Source organism: Lolium perenne, chromosome 1 (genome assembly GCF_019359855.2).
Source record: "Lolium perenne isolate Kyuss_39 chromosome 1, Kyuss_2.0, whole genome shotgun sequence".
Taxonomy (NCBI): Eukaryota; Viridiplantae; Streptophyta; class Magnoliopsida; order Poales; family Poaceae; genus Lolium; species Lolium perenne.
In genome coordinates, this window is record NC_067244.2 from 40,878,429 (window position 1) to 40,890,679 (window position 12,251).

A 12,251-nucleotide genomic window follows, 5' to 3' on the forward strand; every position below is an offset into this window, starting at 1 on the left:
TTCCGGCGGGATACGGGGCAGGCGCGGTTTGGGCCGTCTAGCAGGCCCCGTATTCGGGCCGGCCCGTTTCGGTGGAATACGGGCCCCAGCCAATCCGCACCGCCGCCCCCTACATATACCGGGCGAAGGTGCGAGTGAGGGGTTAACCCCTCACTCGCAGCCAACCCCTCACTCGCAGCCCTAGCTCCGCCGTGCGCCGCCGCCTCCCCGCTAAGCTCCAGCGAGCAATTCCGCAAAGCGTGCCTCCGCATTTCCCCCGCCGCTGGCCATGTCTTCACGCCGCAACACTTCCGCGTCGCCCGCGAGCGGATCGAAGCGATCCCGCTCGCCGGACACGCTCGAGGAGGTGTGGCGGCGACAGTGCAAGCTGTCCGCCACCGGGAGCCGGCGCGCTGCGTGCAGGTACGGTGGCTCCCTGCACATGCCGGCGTCGCTCCGCGAGTTCGCGCTGGGCGGGCTCTGGTACAATGCGGATCCGCCGCCCAAGCCGATGAGCGGCCCCGCCTTCGAGAAATGGTGCGCCGATTGGGAGTGGAACCGCCGTTCGAAGGCGGCGTGGGCGGCGAGCACCAGTGGCGGATTTGCGCCGCCAGCCGGCGAGCAGGCGGAGGAGGGGGGAGACCCCCTCTTCTTGCAGGCGCTGGCCGCGTCCCTCAAGGACGATGTCGACAAGAAGAGGGCGGAGGAAGAAGAGAAGGCGGCGGCCATCGCTGCCGTGAAGGAGATGGAGGCGCGGGAGGCGGAGGCGAACGCTTACATCATCGATTTTTCCGACTAGAAGTCGCGATCCATTTAGGATGCGCAATTTTGTATGTATGCATGATCCGTATGTATGATCAACTATCTATGAACTATGAACTATGAGCAAACTTTCCGGGGTTTTAAAATTTTCAAATATACAGGGTCTTGTTCAGAAAAAAAATATACAGGGTGAATAGCTATGAGCATTTTTTTATACAAGATTCGCGTTTTACTTGGCAGAAAAGTAGGAGGCTTGTCAGACATGCTCTAACTTGGGCAAAGATCAAATTCCCCAAGGACCCGTGGGTTTGATCAGGTAAGGGTTTGCTCACCCAAATTTCACTTCCCCAACCTTTCCGACGCAGCGGCGCGCGAGCGTCCCGGCGATCGTGAGCGGTCGACGGCTTGCTTCCGGCCCCGACCCGCTCCTCGCTAGGTCAACAATGCCGCTCGCCGCCACTCAAGAGGGAAAGGCGTCGGGGTCCGGAGCCCCTAAGCCACGACGCGGCCGCAGCTCCACCGGCGCCGCCATGCTCACGACGACGGCTCGGTCCATGGCGCTTGTGCGTACGCGGCCCCAATCCTCGGGCTCCCAATCGGCACAAAGAAGGAAGAGGAAGGGGAGGGCGGCTGGGAACAAGAGATCGAACAAGCGCAAGAGGACCAGGGAGGAGGAGAAGGACGATGAAAGGGAGGAGGAGAAGAGGGAGGAGGAGGAGAAGGAGGAGGAAAGGGAGGAGGAGGAGGTCTCATCTGCAGGAAGCTCCCCACTTCGTGAGCTCCACGTACCGGATGAGATCTATGATCATGGTGATTCGGGTATATGGAAAGCAATTGATGAAGCGCAACATTATATCAATGCAAAACTAGGTTTGCTCTACAAGCCCTCTCCCTTCCTTTCATTATCGTTTACACCATTTGGTACCAACTACCAAGGATAGACAAGAACGGAACTTCTGTCCTAGAAACAACAGTATCTCCAATTATAGCGATACAAAATATATTTCTTGTCATCATCCTCTTAGTGTATGAGATAAATGTATGCATTCCTAGAAGGGTCGTATTCTATGGTTAGGATGCTACCAGATGTCTTTCTGATTCTGTCTAAAATCGACTTTGCCGTATAGACACCTATGACCTCCCATTCTATGTCGTAAGGTATTGAATCCCCTGGAATTACGACCTGAACCGCCATGGTGTTGTACTGTTGTCCATGGATCAAATTATTTCATGGATTGGAAGGGACACTATAGTAGTTTATTTTAAAAAATTGTCTTGCAATATTTGGGATATGCCACTTCACTGTGTCCAAGTTTCAGGACAAGTACATTTCTTGCTGGTAGCACATGTTGATGAGACATGCCACATATCTTGAAATTCGAGTTTGTGTAGCGGTATATCCTCGAAGTATCAATTTCCCCTCCTTAGATAGCGACATATCATCTTTCTAATGCCTCAGAAGTCATATGATATGTTTAGTATAGTGGTGTTTACTTTGTATGTTTATCTTCTTATAGCTCGCCGCACGGCATGGCCCACACTCAATACGCGCATGATTAGAAGTACCAAGTGCGTGCTTGATGATCCAAAGCTTGTTCTTGACCGTGAATCAGCAAGAAAGGCGGTGCTTTTTGCTGCCCCATCTTTTGTTGGACTTACATCCTCTGTTGGTAATAATAATGATACCTTGGCTCTTCATTTACTAGCATCGTGAAAACGTATTTTTCTGCTGAAATTTTCATGAATTTGTAGGTGGTAAGACGCTAGCACGATGCTGTGGTTTCTGGGTTCATTGGGACGAGGAGAGTAAGATTGGCACAGTTTTGACTACATCACGTCTAATTTGCACCAAGTCCCCATCCAGGAGCGCCTGGTTAGGACAAGAAGAGTATGATATTGATGCTGAGGTGAGTTCTTGAAGATACTGTTAACTTGGTCTAGTGCAGAAGTTATTTATTTATGCTGCTATGATTTCTTGACTAAGACATCCTTGCAATCTGTTGAACTTGGGAGTTTTGAGGTATCTCTTGCTTAAGCAAAGAAACACGAAAGTTGTTAGGTTGCTGCTCGCTCATCAACAATGCAAACATAGTAGTTCCCTTCTAAGAAAACCAGAAATAGCGTGTGAGTTCCATGATTTGGTAATAAACACCCAATTTTATGTTGCTCTTTCTCAGCTATCTAAATAATTTGACATTTGAATGTCCCTTCTGAATTGTAAAATTAACCACCCAGGAACTGGCTGGTTTTGAATGTTTAATCCTTCAGAGTAATGTTTGTTGGCTGCTGCTCTCAATGGTTAAGGCTTAATTAGGGATTCCTGAATTATGCTGCACTGAACTTATTTATAACCTGTTGTGGAAGAATAGCCACAAAAGCAGCAATTTTCAGGTTAGCCGAACACTAGGGAAAAGTTATTTGGAAAGGCAGGCTATCATAATCAAGCAGGATGTGAACAACTCAGTATTTCCTGCTCCAATTTATTATGATATGCATAGATATGAACATCTCAATGTTCCTAGCTTCCTAATTGAAAGAGTTCGGTCACATATTTTATATTTATCATGGTCTATTAGGAGGAAATGCATTCCCAACCATTCAACTGAAGTTAATTAGTTACCAAAATGAATTAAGAGAAATTTCCGGGGAGTTGGAATGTTAGTAATCAGCTGCTAAGTGTGGGTATTAGTGTGTGTTCTCGGAAGCATAAATAAAAGGACAGGTCGTACCTCCGACATTGCTGTATGACAAACTAGTTGCAAGTTTGATAGTTTATGTCGTAATTTTTAGAAACACATAAATCTTGCATTTTGCACTATTGTAGGTTCTTGTGCACCTGCGGGGTAACACCACCGAAAAGGCCCACCTGCAGTATCTTCAGAAGCACTATGATTTGGCCTTCTTCAGTGTTAAAGTAGATCAACCTGTCCGTAGACTCCCTTTCAATGAAGGTGTGAAACATGCTGACCAAGTTTTGGAGCTTGGAAGAGATGAAAGTTCGTTTCTGAGGATAAACCATGGTGTGGTAATATACTCGAGAGAAAATTTGCTTGAAAGATATCACTATATGCATGTTGATGGTACAGATCCACGTGCTAAGGTACAAACTGTATTTTATCTTGGGATTGAATTGTACATTACTAGTTGGCAATGCTATTTTGATGTTTTATTTTGTCAATTGTTATTATTGTGTCTGAATGCTTTCAATACAATTTTGTAGTATGGCAAGGGAGGGCCACTCATTGACTTTGATGGAAAAATTGTCGGAATGGTCAATGGCAACACCAGAGGGTCTTTTATACCATCTTCCATTTTAGTCAAGTGCTTGCAGCTATGGAGGAAATTTCAGTACGTTCTTTTTTTCATTTAGTTCTGTTGTAGCGGCAGTAAAATATTTATTGCTTGTTGTTTGAGAGTTGCACTCAGTGTCTGGACTACAGAAAAGACATTTAGCACTGTCATGCTATTGAGCTAGAAATAAACACCTATTGATGGTGGCGATCTAGGTTTTTGAGCCGCCAAGACAAAGTCGAGTCTCCCACCAATTGGCTAGGATACTAGGTTGATTAGTCAGTGACTAATCAGGACTAATCACACCAACTCGACCCAACTAGTCAAGAGTTTTTACAATAGAGGATGAGAGGAGAAAGGAGAGGTCGTGGCAGCAGGGAAGGTCCAAGACATAGTTGTAGTGGTAAAGCAGCATGAAGGAGAGGAGGTAAGCTAAGCTCCTGGTGGCTGTTGGATGAGCTCTAGGCAGAAGAAAGAATCCTAGTTGATAAGGTATGGGTACATATGGCCCATGAAGGCCCAATAAGCAATCCTAGCTTTCTTTAAGCCATCCAGTGCTTCCATACTTCTCCAAGCAATATATGACGTCCATTCCAACTAGAAGGAGGCAACTGGGACAATGCTCTTCTTCACACTGCAACATTCTTCTCTTCCTTCCCCGTGCTTTCTTCTCTCTCACGTGACACCAGCAGCAAAGTAGATTGATGGCCGGTGGTGTCCTAAACCAGAATGGGAGTGCTAAAATGCCGCCTCCGTCCTCCCCTCCTCTCCCCTCCCACAAAATTCTGGCATTGGGCCTCACAGACCCAAGCTGCGAGTCTCGCTGGCTCCTAGATGGAAATTAGTCGCCAGCTAGCCTTTGAGTTGCCCTCGAAAAAAAAGCTAGCCTTTGAGTAGCGCGACTTGCTTCTCTAGTCAAGTCGCTGCAGCAAGTCACCCTCCCTACATCGACTAGGTGATTAGCCAGCGACTCAAAAACCTTGGTGGTGATCCGTAGCTTCATCAATAGCTATCCAATTCCAGCCTTTTCTTGATGTTCTGGAGTGTGGACTACCAGCAGAGAGTCTAAATATTGAGAGATCAGGAGTCCTTTGGGCATAGCACTGTACTAGGATATCTAGGATTGAAGGAGTCTAATCCATTGTATATATATCGTGTTCGAAAAGGTTAAGGGCCTAAGCATCCACCATATAAGGATGTCATGTATCGATGTTAGAGAAGCAAGAAAAATCAGTCTAATTTCCTGAAGTTATTCTTTCATCTAAACCTATGTTTACCAGTCCCTTGCTGCCATTCTGGCTGTGTTCAGTATGGCAGTTTTCCTGTTGTGAATCAAGGTTCACAACACTGATTAAAGGCAGGTCGCACAGACTTAGTTCTTTAGTCTGTTACTCTTTGATTGAGTTTTTCCACTTTGACTTCTTTGAAGTGATTATCGAATACCCTTTGCCTGGTGTAAGCTTTATAGATCAAAATGGTCTTATGGTCAGAGAAAAAATATTTGCTGATAAAAATATTTGGTCTAGCAGTGGTAAAAAGATAAATTAGGTCTAGTATTGTCATTTTTATGATACATTAGATATAATTTTGGTGGAGCTCATGTTTACTCGTTTCTAATGTATACTGGATGATTTTTTTTTTGTATAGGTGCATCCCTCGGCCTCATCTTGGAATGAAATTTTGGTCAATCAAGTTTGTAGACATTGCTCTTGCTGAGAATATATTGTACATGTGCAATATTGATGATGGCCTTATTGTTGAAGAGGTATTTATACGTTTATGTTATTTGTTTGTAGACTCCGGTTAGATTTATTGTGAGTGTTTATACATTATGCATATTGAGTGATTATTCCGAGCCTTAGGTGTCACAAGGCTCGCATGCAGAAAAACTTGGGATACGAGATGGTGATGTTATCAGGTGTGTTAACGGACAACACATCTCTACTACAGTTGAGGTAGATTTATACTATGGATTTATTAGGTTTGAAGTATATGATAATAATACACAATACATTCTAGTCTGTATGTTATTGGCTTACATAATTTATTGTCTGTTGTCAGTTAGAGAATATGTTGCTGGGCAAATGTGAGGATGAGAGTGGTAACCTTATTTCTGAACTGGATGTCGAGGTAGTTAATTTTATGTTTTGCTTTATTCATATAGTTCATGCCTTTATAAGAGGATTACGATTAGCAAAATGTTGGCACTAAGAAATATATGATGTTGCCTTTCTAGCTTTCGATATTTCACATACGCAAGTCTCTATGGAGAAACAGGACATTACATGTAAATGTGTCGGATGATGGTGAGGTTGTTGACAAAGGAGGTATGCATCGTAAACGTACTACATTACTTCATTTTGTAAATGAACTTTCACTTATTTGCCATTACTTTTTGTTACACATTTGCCTTTAGCTTCTCTCACCATTCTTTGCTTTCACCACTGTGCACTGTTGGTCAGCCCTAGTTAGACCCAGTTAGACCCAGCCAGGCACTATGTGCTAACAGAACAGCAAGAAACATTGAGCATTTTGGGCTATTGATTGATGATGTGAGAATTTACCAAGTAGTATTTTCCAGCACAGATGCAAACTTGAAGCTCTTGCATGTCAGGTTGTATTACTCTCGCAGAAATACCCCAAAATGTAATTTATCTCATAAATAGTGCTCCCTCCTTTCCAAAGAGTAAGGCTTTATTTTTTTGAAAAATCACGGTAAGTAAACTTTGACCAAACATTTAGAAATCTATTAAAAACTATAAGATGATTCGCCCGCAAAAAAACTAGAATACTGATATAGATGTCATATGAAAGTACATTTCATGATGCATCTAACGGTATTGATTTTGTATTGTACATGTTAATAATTTATTTTAAAAACTTGGTCAAACTTTACATAGTTTGACTTTTCAGAAAAAAGCCTTATTCATTGGAATGGAGATAGTAAGATTTTAGACCTCGCAGAAATGGGAAAAATTTATCTCTTGTATTACTCTATAAAAAAGTATGTCCCTAGTATAGCTATGACACAATTATTATCTAAGAAATAGCAGCTATCAAATAAAGAAAACACTAAAGATTCTAGAAAATAACAAGCAGTAGGCTACATCACTAGCATTAAATGAGGTCAGGTCTCACAAGTTTCTACTTCCAAAAGCATCAAGACTACATACTTGTCATACAATTTTTCAAAAGTGCTAGGACTGCATAATTACGTATTTCGAAAGCAGCAGGACTGCATACTTGCCATTACAAGTCTGAAACCGCAATTTACCAATGTTGAGGATCGTTATCGGTTTCTTCTCGGTCGGCTGGCGATTAGCGATTAATCGGTTGATAAATCAATTAATCAGCTAATCAGTGACGCACTGAGTAGTGATTAATCGGCCGATTAGTCGCTGAATCGGCTGTTTTTTTTAATAGTGCAATTTACATGGCAGTAGTCTCTGCTGCAGCTGCTGTTGCAATCTGACCATAGGGTGATGTAAGTGGTCTTGTTACTTGACAAATTACGGATCTTTTCCTTTGACTTTTTGTCACTACTTTCTTACCACTCTTCCAGGAAATAAACGCACTATTCTCCTATTGATCAAGAGCTACAGAATTTCATTAGATTTACACAAGAACAACGATTTTACGAAATCTAAAGAAATACCTTTAAAGGATACAATGAGTACATATAGTGTTTGTACCAATAGAGGGAGCATTCTGTTCATCTTTTGAAAATTCTTGGCCAACTGCCTCTTTGCATTTTCTCTATATATGGTCAAGCTGTCCACATTATCACACTTCCTTATCCCAGGACCAAGCCCCAACAGCTGCTTTGGGCATCTGCACGGAGTAGAAGCCATCTACATATACTTCAATTTCTCTTAGCATTGCTAACTGGATGCCTCCATTCAGTCCCATCTTTCTCTGTTGCATATACATCTGCCTCTGAACTTTTGCTTCTGATCAATCTTATCTTTAGACCTCTTGTCTTTTGATTAAGGTCCTTCGTAATAGCAGATGGGAAAATTTTATGTTCTTCAAATTTCTTGGCTGCAAACTTGCAATCCTTTACCTAAGGTCAATTTTCTACATTAATTGTTGCATAATTGCATGTTTGCATCCAACAAATCAATAATGGGTAGGGCTTTTAGTTTCTTTGTCTTGCTGTTGAAGGAATCTGCTAGATTGTTATTTGACACACTCGACTTAGCAGACCTCATGGAACTTGTTTGTAGACCATAATTTTGGTTAGTGCTCATCCATTTATTTCTATATTTTAGGTTTTGCACAGATTTTCTTCATGTAGGCAGCATGTTTTTTGGGATGTAGGCTTTTGCAGCAGAACATAGATTGTCATACAATATAAAGGCCCTCTGAATTTCTTCCGGAAATTCGCAGCCAGGTGTGCCTCATGCACCCCACTCCCCCAGAGACGCTATTCTCTGTAGTCTCCAGCCCCTTTACATGCATCTCTGTGAATGACCAGACCAGCTCGATGACCAATATGTTGTTTTAGTCTCTATGAACCAAGTCCATGTCTCAGTGGATTCTGCACCCATAACACCATAGGCTACTAGGGACAAACCAGTTGTGCTACCAAATACTATGAGCACCTGTCAGTTGTCCTCTAAACTTGCCTCTTAGAGCATTTCAGTTATAGCCGAGCATGACCTGTACCCCTCTAAGATAGAATCCCATCCAGTATGGGCTTCAGTGACACAAACTCTCCATTGGAGCACTTTTTTATATATATTTCTTCATAAGCAATAACAACAAACACTGCCTTTGGTGGCACCTTCTCTTGCTCTGTCCTAAATGTGTAGCGAATGGAAACCATCTTTCCTGCGCCCCTATTAGTGTATCCTCCTTGCCATAAAATAGGCACCGGTATGGAACTTTGATATGTCACTTGTTTTGAATTTTCTTCTGCAAAGTTGCCGAGGGAAAAATCTTTTCTTAAGCAGTCCAATGTTGCGTCAGCAATCCACTTTCTTCAGCCTCTCACTTCTTTGAGCACTAGAGCAGATATGATGGTGGGGGTTCCCCTTAACCTGCAAATGACGAGACAAAGAAACTATTAGCACACTAGCTAAATACTCATGCTTTGCTACATAAGTGAAATGCTTGTGCATTGCCATTGAATATTTTTATTGCCCGAGGTGCTTGAATGCTTGTGTCATCGTAATCCCTAACTTCATGCAAATAAAAAAAAATCTCAAAATGTACACAATAAATTTGTGCTTGAGATGGTGGTTCCTTGTTAAGGTTCTTTCTTTTGTGGTTGCAAATGCATTTCCGAGTTCAAACACTGTTGCATGGTGAGAGGAACTAAATGGCAAATTCTTAGAACTGAGGAATAGCAATCGCATGGTGCAAGCTAGACCGAGAGACAGAATGGCAAATATGTATTGTTCCCTTTGGTAGTTCGTTGTATTGCAGAACATGTTCCTTAACTGAGACGCCTTTCTTTGTGCAGTTCGTTGTCCTTTTGGAAAAGGGACCTCAGTTTCCTTGGTGTCACCAGGTGAGCCCAGTGAAACAACTGATCAGTACTGTGCCACTTGACCGAGGGAGACACCATGGTCGATACCGAATCGCCTGGTCACAGCTAATGGTGGCTTTATGGAGTTGAGGGAGACATGGCTTTGGTGAACGGAAAGTGTGAAACCTCCAAGTTTCTGCTAAATTCCTAATCCCTTGTGCTTGAATATGAACTGTCACATTTCTGTATGTTGGTTGAGTTCTAACACTTGATGTATGTCTTGTTTGATGGACTGATAGAAGTAGGGGAGACACGGCAATGGTTTTTTTTGTATACACGTCATTGCCCCCTTTCTCTTTGCTTTAGATTTTCTTGGGGCATCAAAGGGAAAATCAGAACCGAGCTAACACCGTTGGTAGGCAATTCACTACTTGGAGAGTCCACGTCTGCTGACGGCCGCTAGCCGTCGGCACAACATCCACGGCCATTGGCAAAGTTGTGTCGACGGTGACCATCGGTGTAGCCTCGTCGGGGACTGCGTCATCACCGTCGGCACAACAGTACATCGATGGCTGGACGTACCACCGTCGGCGCAGACCAGGTAGGTTCGCCATGCCGCAACGTCCACGGCCGTCACACGTTACCACCGTCGGCACAATTTCTCCTTTTTTTTCCCTAGAAACGGAGCCAACCCGGCCACATTCAAACTGGAAAATTCGCGTGAACTTGGGCTGGCTGTACCGACGGTGTCACCGTCGGCACAGACCACCCTGCCATTTGGCACAGCCACTGCACAGTTTTGTCCCCTGATTTTGCTCCAATTGCACAACTATAGCACATAAAATAGCACAAATACAGAAAATAGCATAGATATAGCTCATATATCACAGATATAGCTCATATATCACAGATATAGCACAAATATATTATCATATCCCAAATTTAGTACAAATGTAGCACACAAGATCATCGTACATAGTCATCGTACATAGATCATCCTACATATAGCATGAGTCATCGTCTAGCTAGTACAAAGCAACTCTCATGAGTTATCACGATAATGTGAAGTTAGGAAGAAGTATGCCCTTCGGTGCACATCGTGTTGTGCCGATGGCTGAAGTTGCGCCGAAGGTGGCCATCGGTGTATTGCAAGCTGTGCCGACGGCCGGCCTGACATTTGGCCATCGGCACATGCCGTAGTGTAGTCAAACTGGCCTGTTTTCAGAAAAAAAAAAAACGAGACCTATGGGCTCTAGCACCCAAGGCATATTTTTATAGAAGGAGAGCTGCGAGAAACAACCGCGGGCTCGAGACTCGAACCCGGGTTGCTGAACTGGGCCTGTTTTCAGGTGAGATGACGCTGCATCTCCTTCACAGAACGAGTAGAGCAGTTCGGGCAGACCTCCACCAGTACGTCGCCGGTGGACTAGACTGGCTAGGGCGAGAACGGCGACATGATGTGGTGTTCTACCCGGTGAGACTGGAGGGTGGACGTACGCGAAGCAGGGCGGGCGGATGGCGCTGCTGCCGTGCCTCCTCCTCGCCGACGACCAGTCAGTCCCGTGCTGGACTCAAAGCTGCACGTCGCCAACGCATCGTCAGACTCTGGTATGCTAGGCCTGAACGTGTGAGCGCGGTGACCAACCCGTGCCACTGCCTGAGCGCGGACAGCAGCTGCGAGCTGCGACCTGGAGAGCTGTCAGTCAGTGGTTCAGGATGGTGACCAGCACGAGGAGCGTCGCCGCCAGGAGCATGCTCGCGCAGCTGCCCTAGTTACAAAGTTGACCTAGTTACACCGCGGGATAACCACTTCCATCCGCAGCGGTGGGTGCGGTGAGCACCGAGCAGCTCCTCTCACTGGACCAGCAAGACGCACGCCGTGGCGGCGTCGGCAAGTACCCGATCGACCGGCAAGGCTAGCAGAGATCAACATTCAACCAGTTGACCCGCGGAAGATCGATGTTGATCGACAGCATTACCCCGGCAACGACGATGGATGATCTTGCTCGGCCTCGGCGTTCGTATCGTCCGCCCGGGGGAGGTGAGTATCGCTTGGACGACGATGGACGGCCATCGGACCAAACGAGCGCCGGAGAAGCCGAGACTTCGAGCGGTGCCAGCCGCGCGCATCATAACGAACGATGCCACGGCGCCACCGAAACCGGCCTGTATGCGCGAGACGCTGGGCTCATCTTCATCGCCGGCTAGCTCGTCTAGCGCTCGGACATCGACAAGCAACAGAGCCGCTTCTGCGGTACAGAAACTTATCATTCGCTTGGACCATCGACCGCATGGACGTGCTTCTACATTTATTGTCCTTGGTTGATCCTCGATTGCTCGTTTTATTCCATTCCATACAACGGATACTGCTTCACACTGCGTAGTGACACCGTTCGACTACATGGATTCCTCAAGAGGACCGTTTCCGATTGGGAGATCAAATCTACGAGCTGCCTATGAAAGATCTTCATGGCTAAGTTCGGCATCGAGCTACTATTGATCTCACCGGCTTCTCATCCTCAACCAATGGTCAAACCAAAGTTGTGAATAGAAGCATTTCGACGCTACTGTATACGTGTGCTCGTAAAGAGGAATATCAAAACTTGGGAGGATTGCATCCACACGCCAAGTTTACCTACAACCGTGTGCCAAACACTCAACTACATTAAATAACCCTTTCATGGTCGTCTACGGGTTCGCACCTGCAATGCCACTTGATCTTCTTTCGATACTGCTACATGAGAGA

At 45.0% G+C, this 12,251-nt stretch overlaps 1 protein-coding gene across 1 annotated transcript; it reads left to right on the plus strand.

Moving 5' to 3' along the window:
- The first annotated feature begins 1,029 nt into the window (after positions 1-1,029).
- On the plus strand, positions 1,030-9,781 carry LOC127347542 (putative protease Do-like 14). Its single transcript, XM_051373720.2, has 10 exons — positions 1,030-1,611; positions 2,259-2,411; positions 2,494-2,648; positions 3,566-3,841; positions 3,962-4,089; positions 5,680-5,797; positions 5,895-5,987; positions 6,094-6,162; positions 6,269-6,359; positions 9,500-9,781. Exons 1-10 carry the CDS (start codon positions 1,185-1,187, stop codon positions 9,586-9,588), a joined length of 1,599 nt encoding a protein of 532 aa, XP_051229680.1. The 5' UTR covers positions 1,030-1,184; the 3' UTR covers positions 9,589-9,781.
- Positions 9,782-12,251: the final 2,470 nt, after the last annotated feature.